The 24,876-nt window shown below is 37.7% G+C and overlaps 1 protein-coding gene across 4 annotated transcripts in view; it reads left to right on the top strand.

The window, feature by feature from the left end:
* Positions 1 to 24,876, top strand: part of sema6a (sema domain, transmembrane domain (TM), and cytoplasmic domain, (semaphorin) 6A) — a 150,286-nt gene that overhangs the window by 97,546 nt on the left and 27,864 nt on the right. For 2 of the 4 annotated variants that reach the window (XM_038308112.1, XM_038308113.1), the window contains exons 10-18: positions 567 to 784; positions 3,055 to 3,186; positions 6,835 to 6,990; positions 11,625 to 11,798; positions 13,314 to 13,454; positions 13,574 to 13,651; positions 23,413 to 23,471; positions 24,302 to 24,322; positions 24,536 to 24,556. In XM_038308112.1, coding sequence (XP_038164040.1) covers positions 567 to 784; positions 3,055 to 3,186; positions 6,835 to 6,990; positions 11,625 to 11,798; positions 13,314 to 13,454; positions 13,574 to 13,651; positions 23,413 to 23,471; positions 24,302 to 24,322; positions 24,536 to 24,556 — 1,000 coding nt within the window. The remainder of the gene's footprint in view (positions 1 to 566; positions 785 to 3,054; positions 3,187 to 6,834; positions 6,991 to 11,624; positions 11,799 to 13,313; positions 13,455 to 13,573; positions 13,652 to 23,412; positions 23,472 to 24,301; positions 24,323 to 24,535; positions 24,557 to 24,876) is intronic. The other 2 variants (XM_038308115.1, XM_038308114.1) reach the window with 1 other exon arrangement.

Below are 24,876 nucleotides of genomic sequence, written 5' to 3'. Positions count from 1 at the left end.
CTGTGTGTTGAAGGCAGTGTGTGTGTATGCATACTTGAGGATCTGGTTTAAATACATGTTTGCACTCGTTCACACTGTCAATTTCAGGTCCTGGTTGGAGATATAGCTGTTAACTACAGTGTGACAACAGCTAATTACAACGCTAGCTACCAGATCCAACAGCATGCTGTAATTAAAGTTTTTGGTGCTCAGTTATGGCTGTATGGTTACAATTTATTGTTGCCAGGTGGTGGCTCACAAACATAACACCAATTTACTCCTCCGTCTAATTAAGTATACAGTGATGAAATATCAGGTTAACACTCTGCTATCTACAAAGTATTTTGTTTCGCCGTATATATCAAGTTCTTTAAGGGGAAAAAACGTGTTTTGTTTGTTTCATTTTACACCATCTTTCCTTAGTCCTAAAATGTGAATTGGTGTATGACTCAACAAGGAGTGTAGTTTGGCAACAAGGCACAGCATAAACACTGGAAAAAAACAAACCAAAAATCTACATAAATTGTGTTTGATGTCTTGAAAAAATAATTATGATTTCATTGTTGTAATGTGTGTGACTCCAACAGGTTGTGTTTCCCCGAGTGGCGAGGGTTTGCAAGAATGACCGCGGAGGTTCGCCCCGCGTCCTGGAAAAGCAGTGGACGTCGTTTCTAAAGTCCCGCCTGAACTGCTCTATCCCGGGGGACTCCCACTTCTACTTCAACATCCTGCAGGCCGTGACAGACGTTATCCACATCAACGGGAGGGATGTGGTGATGGCTACTTTCTCCACGCCTTACAACAGGTAACCTGAATGACAGTGAGGGCCATCTCTGATTTGTTTCAACAAACCAGAAGCCCCTTTTCAGGTTTTAGTCCTTTTCCTTGGCTTGTTTTTTTAAAAACATTGTGGCAACCTGACATTTATCAATGTTGGTTAGGCTGCAGCACATCTTGGCGAGTACTGGATGCACATTTACATCCTCTGTCAAAGCAGTTGCTGCTCTTTTGACTTGCAGGCCTTAAACCTTTTTTTCCAATGTTCCTAACTATAATTGAAAGCAATGAGAATAGAAAATTTAACACAAAAGCACAGCATTTATCTGGTAGCTCAAGTATATTGTTATTTTCTGTTTTATAGCCGCATTTTAAGCAGATAAGACAATTAAGAAGTGACACCTCAATTGAGCATACTTAGATCAGAAATCCAAAGAAGGTGAGCCTTCGAAAAAATTTTTTGTAAATTAATGCTATTACCATTCTGCGTCACAGTCTCAAATTAGAGTGCAGACAGAGGTGGAGTTTGTCTGGAAAGGCTGCAGGGTCGCTGTCTGCCTTATTCTCTATTTTCCCTCCTCATCAGCCGTCTGGTACAGACAAGACTATCATGGTCTAGCTTTTTGTATGTATTCAATGGAGACAGTAGTTATTGTAATTTAGCAACTGAGCAGAGAATTAAGAGTTCCCTGACCTTGCTCTCTATAATACCACTCTTGTGTATTCGGGTCTCCCCGATGTCTACAAGCCGAGTTTAATTCATGATGCAATGATGAGAAAATCCGACTAGGAAAAAGGCAGAAAATGCTCTCTGTCTGTTTTTTTTTTAATTTTAACAAAAATAGACATGACTCAGTGATGAGCCACGCATTGATTCAACACAAAAGCTGATGCTGAATCGCTATCATAAAATGGACATTTCCTTTCCATTTCAAAATGAGAGGCAGTAAAAAGATAGTTTGTTGTTTGATATCAGAAGTCCTACAGTGCACTTGATAAACTTCGATGCCAGAAAGAAAGCATGGGAAAGATGCTGTAGCTGATCGACTATTATCATGTATATAAAAAAAAAGCACAGCCATGTTAAAATACCAGGTTTTGTGGTGCATAGACCAAATAAATAAATACTATTTCCTCCTTTAACAGGACAGACCTGTGCCACTTTAAAGTAGAATAAAACCTTTTGGGATAAAGCATAAAACATTGAAATATTGTGTCCATATAAGTTTAGTTAAAGGACATTTTGATTTCACTACAGGATTCAGTCTTTTCAGGTAGGAGTCTATTAGTGTATCAATGATATACTGTATGTCCAGTGTCTCTCCTACAAAAGTCGTTTCCTATTTAGTGCTGTTTAAAATTACAACACAAAATTTCAGTCTGCTTAAGAAAAAAAGCCCCTAAAGCATAATCCTGCCACCACCATGCTTAACCGGTTGGCCTTTGATGATGTGCAGTGTTACCTTTTGAATGTTGCTAATAAATTTGGTTTTGCAATCATTAGGCATTTTCTCACAAAACCTTGATAGATTTAGAAGTTTTCCCATCTCGCCATTCATTTTCCATCACCCAGATGTTTAAAGAATATGGGATTTGTGTTCACATTCCTACACAGTCAGCAACAGGTATTTTCTTTCCATTGATTTTAGAGCACAGGTATCCAAACATTTTAGTCTGTGACCCCCAAAAGGCTGGTGACCCTCTTTTGGCATCCTGGGAACCTGTCTGTTTTACTTTATATGTTACTGAAGACTCAGAAAATGTTAGGAAAAACCAGCTGAACTTAATTTGGGTTAATCATCCTCTAGACATGTACTGACTTCAGTCTCACATGGGTTTGAATGTGGTGGCAAATGAACGCATCCCCAGTTATAAGATGACATGCTTCATTACGCAGCCACATTATTTGAGGGTTTTATTTTCCTCCTTAAAGCTTTTAATTGAAAATGAGCAGGTTAGTGGTTAAATGTCTAAACGATCTGAAAATGTTGTTGTTTCAAATCACACAAACCTGGCATCCAACATATGTGCAAATACCTTTTATATTAACTTTATTTTAGAAACTCAACGGAGTGTAAGTCCTTTTAGAATTTCAATAAACTCTCCTTCAACATAACATATAAGAAACAATCCTCATGGGATTTAAACCACTCTGAAAATGGATTGTAAATCCCTTTTTCTGTCTCTTAGTGATAGCCTGAATTGGCAAGGTGTTCCTTCTGAAATGTTCAGTCAGCAGACTCCCTTATGCATTGTTTTTAAAAAAATCCTTAATATGTGTGCTTTCTGTTGTGGCAGCATTCCAGGTTCGGCAGTGTGTGCGTATGACATGGCTGAGGTGGCCCACGCGTTTACTGGGCGTTTCAAAGAGCAGAAATCCCCAGACTCCACCTGGACGCCTTTTCCTGAAGAGAGGGTTCCCAGGCCAAGGTATTGTACATTAACAACATACATTTCTCTTCCTGCCTTTATTTATAATCACTGCTCCAAGTCACACACCGATCACCAAAGTTCCTCTGACTTTCTTTTGAGGATTTGTCAGACGATCCTTCCGTGTCTTTAACATAATTTCTCTTCTGTCAAAGATGGTGGACACTGCACGTAACTGTAGTTTCTTTGGTCATAGTTTAGATATTTAATGTGCATCCTCTACTGTTCCTTGCTAAACTGTTTATAATGTGTGGAAAGCTTATATTTTTTGAGTAGATCCAAACAATGTAGATGATTTCAGACGGAGAAAAAGGGATCGATGGTTCTTTTTTTTTTCCTTTTTTTTTTAAGCAAGAATAGTCTGAGAAGTTTGGAAGCCATTTGTATCGAGCCATCCAAAGTCTTTGATGTATGCCTACCAGTTTTGCACAACTAGAGACTGGAATTTTTAGCTCATTCTTTATAGCCAAGCAGCCGACCTGAGTTTTGGGTTGTTTCTTTCTGCAAAGCGGTGGAAGTCTCAGTTCCTTTGCAGCATCGAAGCAGTTTCCCCTCCAGAATGACCATGTTTTTGTCTTGCCATAGTATATGTCCATCTCCAAAGGATGATCCTGCCACCACCATGTTTCAGGACAGGTGGTGTGGTTAGGGAAATTAGCAGCTGTTTCTCTTCATACACAAATTTCTCTTATGACATCATAATTTTTGATCAAGAATGCTTTCTAGCAAACCTGAAGTCTAAACAAAAGATCTTATTGATACCAAGCTTGAATTACTTGCAAAGGAATCCCATCCAGTGATTAGGTCTAAAGCTATCTAATTGCACTGAATATTATCTTAGGCCATCAGAATATTTATACATGCTACACTTTTGAAATGAGTTTTTTTTAAATAGGAAAACCATGGATTATGTTATTCTTTATTTGCTCTTTGTTTTGATCTACCACATAAAATCTGTTTAATAACATTGCTATTATACAGCTTGTCATTAAAAAGTGGAATAACACGAGATAATGCTAAATAAGTGTGAAGACTTTTGCAAGATGCTGGTCAAATATCCACTCTCGCTCACATAAAGTTTTTTTTTTTTTCACAGTTACACCCATTAGCTCTTCTATTCCCCACCCGCAGCTGCATAAGCATGAGCAAATGAAGCATGAGATCATTTTAAATATGGCTGGCTAATTCCACAAATGCACCAACCTGATCAATCTCCCATCTATCTCATTAATTAAAGCATTGAGGGCTTTCTTATGTCCTCAAGGGAAGAAAAAAAACTGATTTAATACAAAGATCTTGGCTATGATATCTGTTGGCTGGTGTGTGGGTTTTGCTTTATGACGAGTGATTGGATTCCTGAACAAAAGACAGTCTCAACATTGCTCATCTTAACACAGAAATGAACGCATATAAGTATTTGTATATAAACAACTTGCTCACGTTCGGCGAGGTCAGATATTTCAAGAAGCAGATACGCTCAGGTTTTCTTACTGCAGTAATTGATTGGATTGATTACATTTATGCTCTCTGCTGCATTCAGACTCTTTTTATCTACAAGCAGGCAGATGGAGAGCTGTAACAATGCCACCAAGGTCTGGTCCTGTGGCAGTCTGTTCCTCCATTTGCTAGACTCTCAAACCCAATCATTTGCAGATTTTCATATTTAATGCATGTCTGTTTCCGTTCTGGCGCCATATGCGTCTGTGTGCACATACCCTGTAGGCAAATTTATTCCAAAATGTATTCCAAGGTAAAATAGTGACCTTAATTAGTATAGTTATTGAAGTCAAGTTTAGTATAAGAGTTTCACATTTATACCTGGGTTTTAAGGAAAAACAAAAACGATCAATCAGACTTCTTTGGCCGATTTCCCTTCATTGGTTCTTGTGAAGCTTTGATCTGCTTATCCTGTTGCTTTACAATCTTAATTCTTTTTGAGAACTATAATCGCAAGTATTAAATTCTCATTGGTTTGCATTATTACAGCAGCTAGCTTTACTAGATCTCTTTGTTTATTCTCAAAGTTTAAGCCAGGAGAAAAAAACTGGACAGTTTTCTTTTCATTTACTGACAGGAAAGCAATACTTAAAAAACTGTATCTTTTATTATTTTTGATAAATTAATGGAAACTAAGAATGCTCAATATATTTAACAGCAACAGAGAGATAGAAACCTTGTTTCAAATTAAATATGTGATAAATGTTGCATGCAGCATTTGTGATCCATTAACAAAGATAACATTTTATTCTTTTAAAACTAAATAACTGAATCAGCAGTAGAAATAAATCCGAAATGCAAAGAAAGATCCTGATTGGTGCATCTCCAATAAGGGATGCTTAGGCTTGATAAAAACATGATGCATAAATACAGGTCTGTTTTAAACTAAAAGCTTTTGATGCTGTTTGTGTTATAATAGTAGACATGTTTGTTTCACCCTGATTAAAGGCTTGTGCACTAATTTAGAGATCAACTTCTTCACTGATAGTAATCAGCTGAAAGGTTAGGAACCCCTGTCAGAAGGAATGTGCTCCATGGTGGATGTCCGTCATGTGCCATAATAGGCATAAGAGGTCTATCCTTTTGGAATCTAACCAGGTTAAAAATAAGCAATTTTCATTATTCGGTTTAGTCTTCCTGGAATCTGATGTGGCAACAAGAACAGATGATACATCTTTAGAGGAACAAAAATACATTTTATAAATAGATCCACTTGTACTTCCAATGACTTTAAATTTTTAATGACCTTTCTGATGCTGAAAATAGCGAACTTTGCTCCTAGCACTACCTGTATTTAAATAGGAATGCTACTTTTTAATGGTTTGAAATATATTTTGGATTGGTTTTGGCCAATCAAGCTAAAATATGGGATGATTAAGTACCCTGGTTCTTAGTTTATCTCTGGCTTTTACTTTGCAGAATTATGTTTTTATTTAAGAACTATTTCAAAAATTTCTCATTGTTTTCCTAACAATAATTGGTTGTCCCGGAATGCTTGGAAGAGGCTGGCAGATGTCTTAGCCTTACCTGGAGAGTCAAATGACTTTGCTTTTTAAGAAGTATTTCCAGTTCCCCCAAAAAAAGTGTTAAAAAATGTCAAACTTGAGATACATTTCTATACCAGTGGCTCCATATCTGCACATCCTAATGTTGGAAACAGTTCTCTAGAGGAGTCACAAATGTATATTTAATGGCTTGCTCCTTACATATTTACAATGCAAGGCCAGCCGGCTGACATTTCAGGGACCTTGTGTGTAATACGTGTTGTGAAAGGGTACCAAAGAGCACACTGTAAAGACGTTTTACAAGCTCTCTGAGGTGACATGCCTGCAAAGTGGATATGCCATCAAAATCAACTTCTCTTTTACCATCTCCCTTTAAAAGGATCACTCTGATAGAATGTCTTGGTGTATTACCCCAAACTCAGAAAAGAAGACATCTTGTGTCCTGCTATATAACCGAAGGGTCTAGGAATAAGTGTCTTGCCATTTATAGTTTCACTCATATTGATTTTAAGAAAATTAGACTTTCTGTCCTCTGGCAACCTCTTGTTATAAAGTGGTGTTTCATTTGAACTTTTCCTCTATTGGGCAGTTTTCCTCTCCTCTTTCTCATATGTTTTGCTTTCCTCTCCCTCCACTCCATTTGCAGACCTGGCAGCTGTGCTGGCACTCCATCCATGGAGAGGTACAAGGTATCCAATGAGTTCCCTGATGACACACTCAACTTCATCAAGATGCATCCCTTGATGGACGAGGCTGTGCCCTCTATTGCTCACAGGCCCTGGTTTCTCAAGACCATGGTTCGGTAAGTACCTCACACTCTAAAAGCCGCCGTCGTCAGAGGTCTGTGAGCCTCTTCAGCCCAGGCCAGCAATTATCTGAAGTGCTGCTCAGAGAGTTAGACTCATTAAAAGACAGTTGTGCTCCATCACAAACCCACAACTGACCTATTTTTCTTGGAGTGGAGGACACACTAATTCAGAACTTACTATCTTTCTTCCCTGTTCGACAGAGTAGCAATGTTACTGGGGTTTGTCTTCATCCTTGGCTGATTGAAATCACTATAAGGTCTTATTAAAGATACTTTTTCCTCCCTTGGTAAGAAACTTCTAAAGAAAGTATACTTTAGTGCAAACATTTTAGCTAGTTAGTTTTTCCGTTTTCCATATGTCCTGGAAGTTTCCTTAAGGCAATTAAAACCAGGGGGCTTGTTGTACAGTCCTAAATATTTATCGTTTTGTGTCAGCTGTGAACTAATTATTTCAAATACATGGTACCAGTGCTGGGTGTGGAAAAAGTTATTCAGATCAATAACTGAAATATAGTTTGTCCTTAAATGACTGAGAAGTTTTAACAAATTAAGGTGTCAAGTAATATCACCACTTTTTGCAAAAGATTGATCCTCTTCACTTGTTTTGCCATCTTCATTGAATATGACAGGAAAACAATTTGATTGCATGCATCACAGGAAATTCCAAAAGCTGACATCCCAATATCCCCAGTCTAATCTGTAAAAGCTTTATTAAGTGACAGTCTGTCATTCACATTCTTTTACAACAGAGCCGTATTTCCTGTCCTTGATAGAATACAGCTGATGATAGTTATAAAAGTTAAAACATTTATAAAATTACTTTAGAGCAGCAAATAAGTAGATAGCGTGATGTACTGAAGAGAATCAATGAAATGACAGGAGATGGATGGATGGATGGATGGATGGATGGAATTTTCTTTCGTTCTTTTTTTTTTTTTTTTTTATCATATTTATCCAGACAAGGAAAAGCTGGAAATTACATTACAGGTTTTTTCCGACTTGTCTAAGAACCCTGGAAGACAAAAGATAGCAAGCATAAAGAGTTCATTGCTCTTTTCACAAATTTTTAAGCCTAGAATTTCTTATTATTCTCACTGAAATTAAAAATCAAAGCTATGTCACAGTTTTATGTTGTTAAAACTCATGCAAACTGGTGTACTGGAGTCTGCTCTCCACCCCTAATAATGATGGCAGATTGTTCTTGTGGCCCAGCAAAGACCGTACTGGGGTTTCAATCCATTCAGTGGTGCTCACATGGAGCCCTGACCTCCATCTCAATATGGAAAGAGTTCAGTGATAAAACAATCCTTGCAGACATTGAAGTTGGACTCAGGTGCTAAATCATATCCCTAATGGCAGGTTAGGTCTAATCATTTGATGCCTCCTAAATGGTTGAGATTTAAATATTTCTTGCAGCGGCTCTGGATTTAGAATTTGTTCACCCTGATAGATCCATGACATTTTGACAAAATGTTGCTTGAAGATTTCTTTGTAGATTTAAAAGCAAGACCTCTGGGGTCTTCTGTTGTCTCTGTTAGACAAAATGCACAGCTTAGCATCAAAAGGCTTATTAGCCTTTTTCAAATATCATCTTTATCACTAAAACATGCCCGTTTACTTTCGAGTCATTTGTTGAAAGAATTTCTTAAGCCTGAAAAGTATCACAACGGCATGTGGAGTGGATATAAAAACGCCTTTTGGGGTTTTATCATGGATTAATATTTTTCAGCTGAAGTCAACTGAAAATGAAAACCGTAATAGGATTTGATCCTTGTCACACCCCAGAGAGGACACTGGCATATCAAGTACTGGCTTCTTTCTCAATACGGAAAAAGGTTTTTTTTTTTTTTTTTTTTTTTGTGTTTTTTGTTTGTTTTGCCATGACAGTGTGCGTACTGCTGAGCTAGTAGGACACAATCAGTCACTTTAAGAAGGGGCATACACACCAGAGAATTATATTCACTGACATTTCTGTCATCTGGATCTAAATAAAGAAGACAGACATTGCCTTAAATACTGAGACTTTTTTATTTCTCAAGCTGAAATCCCAATTTCACACTCTTTGGCGCTCATGCTAAGACTGAAAGTGTCTTAGCATGACTCAAAGTGTAATTAAAACTTTTGGTACTGTGGAGTGGGTGAAGCTGTGATCACTGAGAATTTCAGATGAAATTTTAAACAAGCAAAGGCAGGGTATAGGGCTGCAATTATTAATTATTTTGTAAATTGATTAATCTGTTGATTATATTTTAGATTAATCGATTAATAATCCGATAGCAAAGTGTTCCTTAAAGAATTTTTTTTTACAAAAATTAAATCAGGTGAAAATAAATGTTTCCCCTTAAGGAGTTCTGGATAGAGCATATGGATTGACAAAAAAGTTTTCTATTTATCTTAAATGCAACATTTTTATAAGTCTTTTAATTTTTTTTTATAATTACTGCTCCAAGTGGGTTGCTCTGTCAGCTAAATGCATATTTTACACTCTCTATACTCCAGTTAACGATTAATCGACTACTAAAATAGTTGACGATTATTTAAAAAATTGATTAATAACGGTTAACGCGATTCATTTTTTTCAGCCATAGTAGGAAACAGTATCAATGTGGTTTTAAAAGTAATCTTTAACATCATCTTCAAATTGTTCTCTTTAGACACATTTCTTTTACCTTTAAACCTGTTTTACATAAGGATCACTCAGTCAACGTTAATGGCAGTAATAGTGGACTTCCTAGATTTCCGGATAAGCTTTCATCGGTAATCTTTAAATCCAATCTGCTTCTATTAACCCCTAAAGCTTTAAGCTTTTTTTTGAAGCTTCCATCTTGAATCATCCTAACATCCTATTGGCAACAAGTCCTTAACCTAAGTGTCAAACAGAATGCGTAGGAGATGCAACAAAGGGTTTGAAATAACAGTTAGGCCAAATCCCAACCTTAGTCATAGACAATTAATTCAGGTAGGGGTATTTTCCCCTGGCGAACTAATACATAAATATGTCAAAAGATCTTTCTGATTCAGTTGAGTTTGGTTAATTAGTGTAGGCAATTATCATTTTATTTTCTCTCATTCCAGAACCCTCTGTGCCATTTCATCAAGACCCATAAAACCTCGTTACCTATAGGGCCATGTGCACATGCTTTTTGCTGACAAGTTTTTGTGTTTTTCTGACTGTGGAACCCACAACAGTTTGTTTTCTCTCAGAAACCGCATCAATAGAAAACAGGTTTCAGAGTGTACAGTAGCAGCCATTCGAAATGGCCCTTACAAGTTAAACGCCAGCCGAATGGCAGCCCACTTCACTCCAACTCCTGGCGAAATCCTCTCCAACTTCCAGCCACTGGAGTGACCCCTCTTTCATATTTCTTTACTCTTACCCTTTAATTGAATTACAGGGTCTGACAAGGAGATAATGCTTCTCTTTAGATCTTAATGTCCACAAATCATCATGACAGAATATTTTAGAACAAATTTTTATGTTTAAAAAGGAATTGTAGGGGACCAGCCAAGGGACCATCAAGGAAAGTGGGGGAATTTTGAATGGCTACTACTGTAACATAAAAAAAAAAAAAACATCCATGTTGCTCTGTACACAGGAGAGAAGGGCTCTGTCTTTGTGGGGTAGCCAGAATGACTTAGCAATTGCACCGTAAGCCTTTGCATGTTTTTGAGCTTCAACAACGTAATGCAACTAGTTCTACAGTCTTAATCCCAATAGTTTAAAGCTTCTACTTGTGCTTCTCTTATGGGGATTGTAATAAAAACATCACATAGTGTTAAAAGAAACCAAAATAAAACCCTCCTATTTTATTCGACTATTTGATGTGCACAGGGCCTAAGAGCAAGGCTGTCCAACAATAATCAAAAGCAAGAAAAAGCCAAGTTCAACTCAGTAATATAATTACAAGGCCATCTATTTCTTTGTTATAATGACAGGTGCCTTTAAAAGTTGCACCTATTGCTATAACAAATCTAATCTTATAGCTGGAGCATCCACAACGGAGGCAGATAATAAGGTACCAACTAATCTTTAAGTAATCTCAGTGTTGCTGTATAACTTTAGTGACCTCTGAACTTGAAAACACAGAGTGCAAATAAATGTGACACAAGATTTTAGAATTTTCACTCAATCACCTGCTTTAGCAACAGACTGAAACTGTCTGACATGCATTTAGGGAACCGAAATCTATTTTTGCTGCTTTGTTAAAAGTTTTACAGAAAGTGAAGTTTGCATGTAGCACAATCTTTAATTGTGAGAAAATACATGTGTGCTTTTTGGTGGATGCTTAAGATACTCTGATGTCTTTTTTATTCTCCCTCTAACCTACTACAAGTATTATCCCCGTCTTATGAATGTAAAGTATCATTTAATTAACAAGGTAGCAAACCCCCAGTGCTTCGTTGTCGTATTTAGACACTTGATATACACAATGGAAAGCTCATTAAGTGATTAAACGATTGCCTCTGTTGTTATTCTCTGGACCTTACTTCACAACATTTACTCAGTGTGCGTCACCATTAATTGTCCTTCCAAAAACTGTTATATGTCGGCTTGATGATTGTTTAAAAGTTGCACTAACAATTGAGCTGCATGGCTGATTTACTTTACTTGGTAATCCTACTTCCAGGTATCGTTTGACCCGGATTGTGGTGGACAACGAGGCGGGCCCCAACAGGAACCACACGGTAGTGTTTCTGGGATCTGAAAAGGGCATTATCCTGAAATTCCTGGCCAAAATGAACAAAGGCTTCCTCAACGACAGCCTTTTCCTTGAGGAGCTCAACGTCTACAACCCTGACAAGTACGTAATTATGTGAGCATGTGTGTCTAATAGAGGGAACACATGGATACTGTTGCCACAAACAGAGGAAGGCCAGCTTTTTTACCTAATCTGCATGTGTGTGTTAAGTGATTCAGAAGTGTTTCATTCTGCGATTCTAGCATCGATCAAGTAAGCCAACCCACCAGCTCCACCGCTACCCGCCAGTTCCCCCGACCCAAGCTCTGAAGTGAAGCCAGTCACCCAGATGGCTACTCTATCATTTAAAGGAGTTTTATCAAGTTACACTTTGCCCAACCACAGCTTCTAAATTAAAGACACAGACACTAAAGCTCTGGATAGCATTGGAGTGTGGTTCCCAACCACAGCAGAGCTGAGCTCTTTCCAAAACGCCGGCTGATTGAAGGAAACACACACATACACGCTCAGGCTGAGGGCTGCGTTTGTCTTCGGAGCCAACATCGGATCTCTCACTAATTTATCACATCTTTGTAGGATTGGGTTCTATAGATGAGGCTGTTTAACCCTGAACTTTGCTCAGGACTACGAGCAGAGTGCTTTTGTGCCGCAGAAAAAAAATAATCTGATGCAGTACAGTCCTGCCAGAGCAAATATTTGGTTGAGAGGTAATAGATGAGAGTGGGGTAAAATGGCAGCATGGACCCAGGAGAGAAAAAACAGTCATGAAACCCAAAAAACGAGAAAATGGAAAGTTAGAGCTTGGCTAAGGAGCTGTTTGCAGTTTGCACTTTGAGGTTGTATTGTGGGTGAAAAAGTTTAAACAGCATGAATCATTTTGCAGTATATTTAGATGGAAATCCATCAAGCTCCTCCCTTCCCACCTTTTCCAAGTAGCTTTCTTTCTGTTTCCACCCTATCTCTTGTTGGCTGCAGCAGAGCATTCACCGGCTGCTGGCCATCTGGCTTCGGTCGCGTACAGTAAGTGACTTTGCCTCCCTGCTTGGCCGGCTGGATCAGCATAGGCCCGATTGTTGTGCATTACCCAGTGTAGATGGATTCTAAGCCCTAATTGTTAGCGATAATGCAGGACTAGAGCTCTGTGAACAGGAGATTAAATCCTGGAAGCGGGATGGCAGGATGAAGGGAAAGACAGGATAGAAGGATGCTCGACACACCCCAGAGGGATTAGAATGTGCTCCTGCGTGGCTGTGGAGACAAAATAGACTAACTGGGGTGGAGGAGTGGTTGCGTGTGGAGGGGGTTGAGTTACTGTTTGTGGATTTTACACTTAAGTGCTGCTGACTGCTCACAGTGCCCATCTGTCTGTTTATCGGTTATATCCGTATCACCCTTTTTCTTATCTCTTTTATCTCCCACCCTGCTCCTGACCTCAGCTAGCATTATCCTTTTTCTTGCTGAGCCCACGCTTAGTCCGTCTGCTTCTTCTTAATCTGTGTATTTTGTTCTTGAAACTAACTCTTAAACCTCCACCTAATTGTGATGTGTTGCCCTGACCTTCTTTTGGTCAATTTCATTTTAGAACAATGTAAAGTAAAGACTCTTCCCTCATTTCAGGTGCAGTATAGATGGTGTGGAAGACAAGCGTATCATCGGCATGCAGATAGACAGCAAGAGCAGCGCTCTGTGGGTGGCTTTCACCTCCTGTGTGGTCAAAGTGCCGCTGTCTCGCTGTGAAAGGCATGGACGATGCAAGAAGTATGTTGGAATTTCGCACATTAAATTACAGTCCCTGCTGTGGTTTATTGAACAATCTTTGCTTAATTCCAGTTCATAAAGTATTCAACAATATTGATAAATGCTGTGGCTGTTTTTAGGTCCTGTATAGCCTCCAGGGACCCGTACTGTGGTTGGGTGTCAGAAGATGCCTGCCGACAGGTGACTGCTAAAACCAAGTAAGTAAAAAGAGGTGCAAAGTTTCTCCTTTAGGTAAGGATCAGGTTTCGAAAAAAAAAATCAAAACAAAAGCATGGAAAAATGATTACAGAGCTTAACTAAAACATCTAATCACTAAGTCCTAGATTTATAAAACTTTGTAAGAACTCGGGAAGAACCATTGTGAAAGCATCATAGTTTTTTGACAATAAATAAAATTGCATGGATGGATGGACAGATGGATAATGGACAAACCTTTCCTGTTGGATTCAAAAGCAAAATATACAATTTAAGAAAACATGCCTATTGCACATAATCCTACAATTTTTTTGTCCATTCCGTATTTTATAGCTGTACACTGGGAATAAGGCTAGCTGCTATAAGCTGGTTAATAAATCACCTATCTCCTTTGGTTCCCACACACATGTTGCTTAGCGTTGTTAACTGAAATATTAAAATTGTGGGTTTTTTTAGGCCGTTTTTTTCCAAAAATACTTAAATATCTTCCCTTATGTGGTCACCGTGTTTCTCACACAGTAAATTCTGCTTTTTTAAACCCAAACAAGTCTTTTTGAAACGTTTAGTTTTCATGTATTCTGTCTGCAACATTGATCAAGCCAGCTTACACACAATAAATGCAAAGTGGTTTTCATAGTGGGATATAAAACTATATTGATCCCACTCGAGAAATTCAAGCATCCAAATACTACTGGGTGACCAATGCAGACTGTTACGTTTAACCATTATTTAAAATTTACTGAATCATTAATACAAATTATCTAAGAAATACATATTTTACAGTCTTCTGGGAGTTTGTTCCAGACAAGTAGAGCATCGAGAACTATGTAAATGCTGATTCTCCATGTTCTTCTCCACTGTTGCAGTAATCAGTTGTACTAAAGATCAATGCATAAATAAGTTTTTCTATATCCTGCTTGGACATTAGTCCTTTAATCCTGAAAATGTTCTTCAGGTGATAAATGGTTGACTTACTAACTTTGGATCTCTTCCGAAAGTTATTACATCACTTTTGTTTTTATTCAGTTGGAGAAAATGATGGTGCATCCACATATTGATATGTTCTAAGCATCTAGCCAACCCTCTGATGGGTTCATAGTCACCTGGTGACATTGTGATATAAAGCTGTGAGTCATCTGCATAGTTGTGTTAATTAATCTTGTTGTCTGCTATAATCTGAGCCAAGGAGAGCCTGTAGATATTGAATAGGAGGGGCCCCAGAATGGAGCCTTGAGGAACCCTCAATGTGATTATTCTGGTCTATGATTTAAAGTCCGCTACTGACACATAAAAATCCCTTGGTAGGGAAAGGTTTGGCCTTTCTTGGGTCAAGTCTGCTTAACATTTGACTCAAGTATTATCTTAATTTAATATCTATTTAAATGATTTTTAAGGTTAAAATGCAGTACTTGGCACATACCCAAATATGCCTTTCTAAATAAAAAAAAAAAAAAAACAACAGCTGTGACAGCGTAGTGTTGCTAGTTTCTTTCAACAGGGACTTAACCTGGAGTGGCTAAAGGTTATAGAGTGTTTCTTTAAGCATTCAGAAATTCTTCTGAATGCTTATACATCTAACATCCTCCTCTGCATTTAAACATCATCTGACATTTATAGGTATCAATGCTTTATTCTACACACTTAATTTCAATACATCAAACCTCTACGCAACTATTCAGATTCCACTTCTTTGGTAATATATGCCATTCCCCTGTCTATTTGTTCAATTTCACAGTGTGTAAATGCAGCAGCCTGTAGTGGCGGGGCTGTTGCAGAGATGAATGGAAGGAAAGTGTTATTTGCTCAAAGCTTGGGGTTGGGTACAGTGCCGGGGAAAGTTTGATGGCCTCAGCAGCTATAATTTTGTGGCTGTAGTTATGACACAGAGCCAGATTATACTTTCATGAACAAACAGCGTGTGAAGGTCTGTGGTGGGAAAAAACATCTCATAGATGAAGTCATAAAAAGGAGCCAGTGCCCTACTGGCTTTTTGACATTGAATGAGTTTGATTCCTCTCCTTTAAACCAACTGGTCTTGCATGCTACCAGGCCTCATGAACACAGAACATGTATAAGCCTACAGACTCTTCCCATTGGGCCATTATTCCTTTACTATTTTGACAGATTTTCCACTTTACTGGAAAGATCCAAAACTAGGGTATTAAGAGATCACATTACTTCTATGGTCACAAGATGAAACAAAACACAAAACAAAGATGTTGGGATTATTCTTTTTCCTGTGCTTCCAATAAGTATTAAAAGCATGGTTTCAGTGATCTGTAATAGCGTTTCCTGTTGCTGTGTTTACATGTAAGTGAAGATATAGAAGGTGTGACAACATTAGTCTCTATGAAGTTTGCACAGTAAAGCTGAAAAAGGAGCAGAGAGCTGCTACCATTTTTAAAATGACTATTATTTCAGTTCAGATTTTGATGTTGTATATATTGCACAAGTTATGGTTGTTGAATTCTAATTTTGTCCTTGTTCCAGTCCTAGGCCTTATGAGCTCCTCTTCTGCACAGCTGATGGGAATGTGGCAGAAGATATATATATATATATATATATATATATATATTAGTGCTGTTAATCGATTAAATTTTTTTAATCGCGATTAATCGCATCAATGCCTGAGTTAACTCGCGATTAATCGCATTTTAATCGCACATTTTTTTCCTGATTGAAAATCATTTAAATACTCTCGATGACATACAAAAAAATACATACAGGCTAGGTTTGTGCCAATGTTCTTTTTTTAAAATGAAAACAGGTCACAGATACTGATTTATGCCAAAAATAACAAATATGTAGCCAAAAAAAGGCCCTGAAAACAGGCTGATGTAAAAGACAGTCTTTACAGTTAATACAGTCTTTTGAACAAAGACAAGCATTTTACCCTACTGCTATAAAATGCAGTAGTTAACAATAGATGTTAATTAACCAAGGTAATAATGAACAATTTTCAATCAATACATCATAATCAATAGACCGACATCACTAGATGGAGGTAGTCTTTTCAGCCTCTTAACAAAAATGAGAACACACACACAAGCACCCACCCACCCACACACACACACACACACACACACACACACACACACACACACGATACCGACCTGTGGCGTACACAGACGGCAAGTGTGCCGTAGCAGATTCCATTTCACCTCAGTAATCTGTTTTCTCAGCGTATTTCAGGTTGCTACTAGTTACCAGACACTCAACTTGTTTGTTGGTGGTGGGGCTTAAAGAAAAGGCACTAGCGTCACCCAGTGTATGAGCGTCTTTTTCCCTTGAGGAGGCCCGCTCTCGAAGCCTATGGAAAATGCATAGACTGAGGGAAAATAGCCCCGCCTTCCCGCAGGCTGCAGCGGGATGTACTTGGAAAATTGTACCATAAAACCACATAGCGTTAATCTCACGTTAAAAAAATTATCGCCGTTAAAATGGCCTTGCGTTAACGCGATAATAACGCGATAATTTTGACAGCACTAATATATATATATATATATATATATATATATATATATATATATATATATATATATATATATATATATATATATATATATATATATATAAATATATATATATATATATATATATATATATATATATGCTGCTTAGCCTAGTCTTCATTATGCACATTTGAGTTTGTCCTTTATTTTTTGTTTTTGTTTTTTACCTTACATTGTTTACACATAGTTTTGTATAAATTAGTTTCCTGGATCCCAGAAAAGCCCTTAATATGCTTCTACTGGCTCAGTGTGGCAGGAAATAAAGGGAGACCAAGTGACAAGTAAAGGTGCATAACATTTAATGAAGGTAAAGCATAGAAAAACAAAACCATGTATAAGCGATTTAAAGTCGAGGGAAAAAAAAAAAACTCAAATATGCATGATGAAATAAACATCCCAGTTGCAGAGCAACAGGAGAGCAAGAGCATATCCGTTAGGGAAACGTGGAGAGAGTGGAGCCAGCCAGTGAGCGAGAAAGAGAGAGCGCCAGAAAGACGGTGCTTTACAAGCCAGATCCCTATCACCTGCACAGAGGAATGGCAAACAGGTCAAGCCTGCTCATAAGAACTAGGGCTGTAATGATCTTAAAGCCACAAAAAAACATGTAAAGGCTTTTTAATTGAAAATTTTAAATGTTTTTGTTATTCACTACCAGGCAATCTAGTTGCACAGAAACTTTATTTAGAGCAATAATTTCAAGATAGGAGGAAAAATGATTTATTCTGATAGATTATGATTTGGACTGAGATGGGAAGAGGTCTGAATTTTTTTTCACATCCAAGATTCTTGCCTTACCTTCCTTTGTCCAATCCTGCCTGTGTATCTATTTTTATTCCTCTATATTCCTCCAGCACACTCTTCTTCTCTTTCAAGCCTCCCCTCCTTTACTTCTTCCATCTGGCTCCAATGCTAGCGTGCCAGCTTTCCCATGTGTAGTTATGCCTCTTATACCTACTGCCTGCAAACAGCTTGTGCTGTAGTCTTACAATATGGTCCCTGGTCACCCCTTTTTCTCATGCATATAATTGCACCTGACTCTGAATTGTCAGTACATTATAAAGTAGCTACAAGGTTGTGTTGCTGTAATCAACCTATCTGATAAAAACACTCAGATAACATGAAACCATATGTTGGTTTGTAACCCAGTGAAGTGAAAAATGTAATCAAAAAAGGTAAACGACAGTTTTAGGGGACCAACAAACATATTTAAGTCTTACTGTATGTATAGTATTTTTGCTGCTTTCCAGTTATTAAACTCTATTATAAATAATTAAAACAATTCTGCTTGACCCAAATTTCCACCAACCATGTCCCCTCTACACAAACCTCTCATCTAGCATAATAATCTTAAATTATGCCAGGTGATAAATATTAAACAGCATTCTTGGTTCCCTCCAGCTTTCTGGAGTGCATCTTCTGTGTGATTTAAATATGTATTACACTGTATGGTTGCAGGGGGCTCTTAACCCTAAACGGACTGTCTGTAGTGTTGCATTCTAACACTGCATTGCTCATTCAGGAATTAAACCACTATGGGTTTGACCTCCTTAACTCGGAGTTCATACATTTATTCTTTATATGTGCCAACTAAAGCCCAGATACTACATCTATAAAAGAAATGCTTATAGTTAATTAATCTTTAATCCAGTTGGATTTGAACCGTTTAATGTTTATCTCACCACAGTCGGTAATCTTAACATAAACGAATACTGGAAACCATGACAAAAAACTGTCAGAAATGCACAGCATTTCAAGCCAGAGCAGGATTAAGTGTCGATGTCTATATGGGTTTTTGTCAGATACCAGACATGCTTTGACTTTATCGGCACTCAGCAAGTTTTAAAATTCTGTCTCAGCTTTGTGTTAATATTTAAGCATAAAAAAAATCAGATAAACAGATTAACTGAATCTTCAGATATGAAGCAAGAATGCCACTCTTAATGTCTAGTGCTGGATCTTTAAAAAGATTTTTATGTAAGAAAGGAACAAATTGTGAACATGACAATTCAATGTTCCTGCTTAAATGGTTTGATTCTTACTGCATGCTTGAAAAGTGTTAAAAATGATAGTAGCCTGCATGTAAATCAGACATCTTTACTCTATTATCCTTAAATGCAATGCAACTCTATGACTTCGATATGTAGCTCTTTATTTAATAAAACTGTTTTTGGAAAGCTTTTTCAGAGAATAATATTAAACAAGAGCATCATGAAGACCATGTTGAAGTCGTAGATATGTTTAAAGCACTATTAAGTTACAAACAATAGCTTAAAACATCTTACACTGCTGCTCAATCCATCACCTTATAATTGAAAGGGCATGGTAACTCTAACAAAACCTACAAAGATGTTGCCCTTTGCCAAATAGTATTGGCTTCATCTTCACATTTTTCAAAAAAGAGGCACTTAATTACATGTGCAATTTATTTTGATAAAAATACATTTTGCAAGGAGATGCAGCCTCCCCATATCTTGTTCCTGGCTCCTTTGATTCAATTCAGTTTATTTGTATTGCGCCAATTCACAACACATAATCTCAAGGCACTTTATAGTTCACCAGATCATACAGTCCAATATGTAAGTCTTCTATCTAAGGAAAACCAGTTGATTGCATCGACTCATTGACTCAAATGCAATCCCTCACACTAAGTATGCTTGTAGTGACAGTGGAGAGGAAAAACTCCCTTTTAACAGGAAGAAACCTCCAGCAGAACCAGGCTCAGTTTGAGCAGCCATCTGCCAAGGCCGACTGGGGTTCAAGGAGACAGAGGCAGACATAGAGAATGAAGCAGAGATACAAAAGCAAACTGTAAACACACAGGCAGGCAGATGAGCTCTGAGCCAGCTATCATGTCAGAGGATGAATAGAGCACATCCAGCAAGTCACAGTCAGAGAAACAGGACTACACTGAAAAACAGGCTGATCTTGAACATCTATAAACAAAGGTGTTGATGGCAGCGGCACAGATGGTATTTCTCTCCAGGGTGGTGTCACAGCCAAACAGGAACAGACGAGACTATGAAAGCCTATAGCAGCATAACTATAGAGATAGCTCAGGATAACCTGAGCCACTCTAACTATAAGCTTTATCAAATAATATAATATAATTATATAATATAATATAATATAATATAATATAATATAATAAATATAATATAATATAATATAATATAATATAATATAATATAATATAATATAATATAATATAATATAATATAATATAATATAATATAATATAATATAATATAATATAATATAATATAATAATATAATATGATATAATATAATGGGTTTCCAACGATGTCTAACATGTCTATATTGGTAAAAATTTTACCGGTGCAATTTTCATGCGTTCTGAGTTGTTAGTTGTAAACGCTTGGAAATGGTGCGCCGGAAACCTGGTGGGTTTTGAGAGGTTAAAAAGATTTATCAAGTCAAAACAGGAATTGAACATGATACATCTCATGATATTTTCTTTTTTATGAAATATTTATTTTATCTTTATAAAGATTGTCTGCTGTTCATCTGCATTTATTTATACCCGCCTCTGTAGAAGTTTGCTTTCTTTGATATTATTCTGCTATTGTTGTTTTTAATGGATGAAAATATTTTTACATGCACACAAAACATCGTTGCATCTTCTGGCATTGTACCAATACCAGTGTAGTGGCTTTGGCTGTCTTAGAGATGATAGAACGCTTTAGGTCTTAAAAAATTACCTGAGCTTGTGAGGTCTGTATTTTTCCACACAAGGGAAAATCTCCGTTTATGCTATGATTGAGACCACTGGAGGGTGGGGAAGATGAGAGATGGGTGGATGGACAGAGGACGGAGGGGGAGTGCAGGGGAAAGAGTTGAGATGGGCCATAAAAAAATATCATGCGTGACTGTGATTTTGGTTGACAGTTGGTACGCTCTGTTACATTGATCTCCTTACAGCTTGCTTGGTGGTCTTTCAGGGAGAAAACAGGGCTCAGTGTGGACTGCAACAGAAAATAACATAACCCAAGATTTCTCACTCTGTGTCATATGATGGCCCTTAAGCATGGTTACCCCCCACTGCTCTGCTCTCACCTCATGTGATCGTAGCTACACAATCACATTACTTTTGAGGCTAGATAAAGTCAGATGGTGCATACATGGGAAAACATTGCACAATGTAAAGGACTGAAGAAAAAAAAATAAAGAAACATAAAAAAATATAAATTGCTCTCCTTTTTATTTGACTGGTGTTGATAATAAAGGCAGCAGAACAGCCCAATTTAACTGAGTATAAATAGTGAAAAATATAAAATTAACACATTTATTCGCTAGCTATTTGAATCATAAACCATGTATTGTTCTAATGTGAAATAGAGAACAGTTTGTGCTTTTTTATTAGTAAATTCAGTTCAATTTATCTATATAGTCCCTATTCATAACACACATAATCTCAAGGCACTTTAGCTAGACAATTGAATCAAATCCAAATGCCAGATTGGTGAACGTTTTCTATCTAAGGAAATCCAGCTGATTGCATTGACTTACTGGTTTGCAGAATTTGCTTCTCCTGGTCACTTGCATAGTGTCGTTTACTCCATACAATCGACTTCTCAGTAAGGAATGTCAATGTTGGCTGTCCTAAACATTGCTAGAAGTCGCTAGATGACTAATGACCTGATTTGCATATTTGGTCATGCTTTGATCCAGGTTGTAGGAGAGAAGAATATCAAAGTTAAGAGCAGCAGAAATTCATTTAAGACAATCTAATTATGTTTAAAACTACACTTGAATTTAATCATTTAAAATATTTATCAATGCTCTGCCTGAACTCAAACTACATAAATAAATGTATTTATAGTATCAAAAGTAACAAACACAAAGTTATAGAAGCTGATGAGTTTAATAAGTGACTGTGGTTGTGTGCGAATCAAATACAGAGATTTAGTGAAACAGTTTCAGAGAAAATGAACAAGAAATCACATAAATAAAATCATATTTACATTATATTTACATCCCACTTTGTAATTCATGGCAGGATGAGCTGCTGCTTTGCACACGTGTATCTCATTTCCAGTGGGTAAACAGACTGGAGCCAGCCTCCTTTCTACTCTGTCTGCAGGTAGGGTTTGCCTGAATAGTGTCTGCTGAAACTGACCATATATGCTTTCAGAGGGGGAGGGACTCACAGTAGCACCTGCTGCTCGCTTAGGGGAGTAACTAGAGTCATTAGTGCTTTCAGTTGTTTTTCCCAAAGTCTTTTACATCAGAAGAAAAAGTTGCCTAATTGGTTACTAGTCACTTTAAAAAAAAATAATTTGCAAGAGGGCCTAAAAAAATACAGAATAAAGTGACAAAGTCTCTAGGTTGGCAGCAGTGAATGCAATCTGTCGAGTGTCCTTAGATACCAATATTTCAAACCGATCTGTCTGATTTGATCTTGAATCTGTCAAGTGCCTCAAGATGACTGGAATTGTAAACTAGCATGGCAATACTGCAAATAAATTCACTGATTTGATTTTGAAGACCCAGCTCTTAGAATAGTATATCACCTACCCTGTATTTTCCTACCCCTTTTTCTACATGGCCTCAGTTCTAAGTCCCAGTGCTAATCTTCCAGGTATAATTTTTATATTTGGTTTGCATTGTAGATATAACAATGCAAAGGAGTGTAAAAGGAGCTGACCTTCTCTAGAATAATGTGAACCAACCACTGACATTATCTAATACATATTATGGAAGGGTATCTGATCTGCCAAGGTTTGAGAAAATTAATGATTTAATCTGATCTCTGTTTTCACTCAAGCTTTTGCCTCAATAGGATAAATCGTTCCCTTGGAATAAAGAAATAATTGTGCACCATGAAGTACATTTTCTTCTGGTTTCTTCTGTTTTCTAACATGCAGTTGCAACACAGAAAAGCATGAAAACCACTGCCATGAGATATATTAAAGTAGCTGTGAAGACATACCAGCATAATACATAAAGCATGACTATTTTAAACAATCCTTGCAACAGCTTTACTTCTAGCCATTTACTTTCCTGTTTGCTGTCTGTATTATCACTGATTCAGGTCTCTGGGGTGCTTGCCAGGTGTTCTTTGTTTTTCAGTGTTGCATAGGACTCTGTAGTTTAAACTGTGTTTCCAGCGTATGCTATCTCTGATGGTGTTTCTGTTTGAGCTTTCCCATGGCTGTGTTAGGTGTGGCAAGCCTGTGTGCATGGCCTGCCCTGTTTTCCACCGCTGACCGTGATGTCTCTGTTCCCCGCAGATCAGCCTTCGAGCAGGACGTGGAGCATGGTAACACAGATGGCCTGGGAGACTGCCAAAGTAAGCAAACCCTCTTCACTCTTATCTTTCCTCCACTTTTCCATAACTCCCTCACCAACACCACTCCTCCTCTTTTCTCTAGTAACTCTGCTCCCCCCCACCTCTCAACCCGTTGTTTCCTCCTTTGGTACCGTCACCTTTTTCCTCTTCCGTCTGTTCCTGCTTTACAATTCTCTCTTTCAAGCCTCTTCCATCCATCTGTCCCTTGCAGCTCTCATCTTCTTGTGTCCTTTCCCCACTGTTTCTCTGGTCCCCTTGGTCAATAGCATGTCGTGTCCAATTGGGTGAAAACGGGGTTATTTATTGAGAATTTCCTCAAAAACACAAACAACTTGACAGCACGCTGAGTATGTACAAGTGAAATGTCACAGGGCCCATTTCTTGGAGTACAGAGTTAGTTTATTCAAAGCCAGCCTCAACTCTTGAAAGCTAGCTTTGATTCCTAAAACTTCACAACAGTACATTTGATCCTTTCAGGTCTAAAGCACTGTAACTGTAAAGACTTGCAAATGTGATTCCCCTTCTTAATATTCTCTTCAAACTTCAAACCCTATTTGACATTGAAACAGATCAGTAAATTACAGAGTAAATAAAGGCTATAATTCTCTCCTTTCATTGGAGTGTTTATAGTCTAACCCAAAGCATTGTACCCTCATCAGCCATAGAGGCCTGATTAATGCCCTTTGATCGGACGAAAAGAGAATATTGAGCTGCCAGCCCATTCCAAATTACTTTAAAAGTCATGGCTTTCCATCATGTTTAGGCATATAAGCCCCCTTTATTGCCCACAATAACAGCTTTCCTTTCATTTCCCTTCTTTTTCTTTGCAGATACATTTGTGGCACTGAATGGTAAGTGTTCCTCATGCACCTCACAGGCAATCAGATTAAAGTTTGAAGCCCCATCCTTTTCCCCTTTAATCTTTAACTTGAGCCACACCTCTTCATCAGCCTGGTCATTCATCCCCTCTCAAGCAAATTAAAACTCCTCCCACATGCGTAAAGGCAGGTCATTAATGACTCCAGGTTTTAACTGAATTGATTTTATTCCTTTCTTTTTGATAGACATCCCTTCTGGCTATGAAGGTAATGAAAGTCGGTCACTTTCACACTCTACTCATGTAGCTCCTTGTGGTGTATAGAATAAAGATAGAGGAGATCACAATCATTCTCCTTTAGGTCTGATTACTTTAGTTTATTAAACCTTCTCCCCTAAGTGTGTTCTTGTAGCTTCATCCTCCTCCTTCCCTTGTGGTGCTCCATTGATTAGCCATGACCTTTGCTTTGTTAATTGGATGGATCTGGTTGTCAGTGGTTAAAGGCTTTGATTGTGGGAGAGCTCCTCACTGTGAGCTCTAGACATTTCTAGATAGAGAGAGCCAGTTGTCAGTCACACCACATACAGT

Source organism: Cyprinodon tularosa, unplaced genomic scaffold (assembly GCF_016077235.1).
Source record: "Cyprinodon tularosa strain WSP-4 unplaced genomic scaffold, ASM1607723v1 ctg63, whole genome shotgun sequence".
NCBI classification, from domain to species: domain Eukaryota; kingdom Metazoa; phylum Chordata; class Actinopteri; order Cyprinodontiformes; family Cyprinodontidae; genus Cyprinodon; species Cyprinodon tularosa.
The sequence above is the reverse complement of the archived record's forward strand: the minus strand, read 5'-3'. Positions and strand labels throughout refer to the sequence as shown.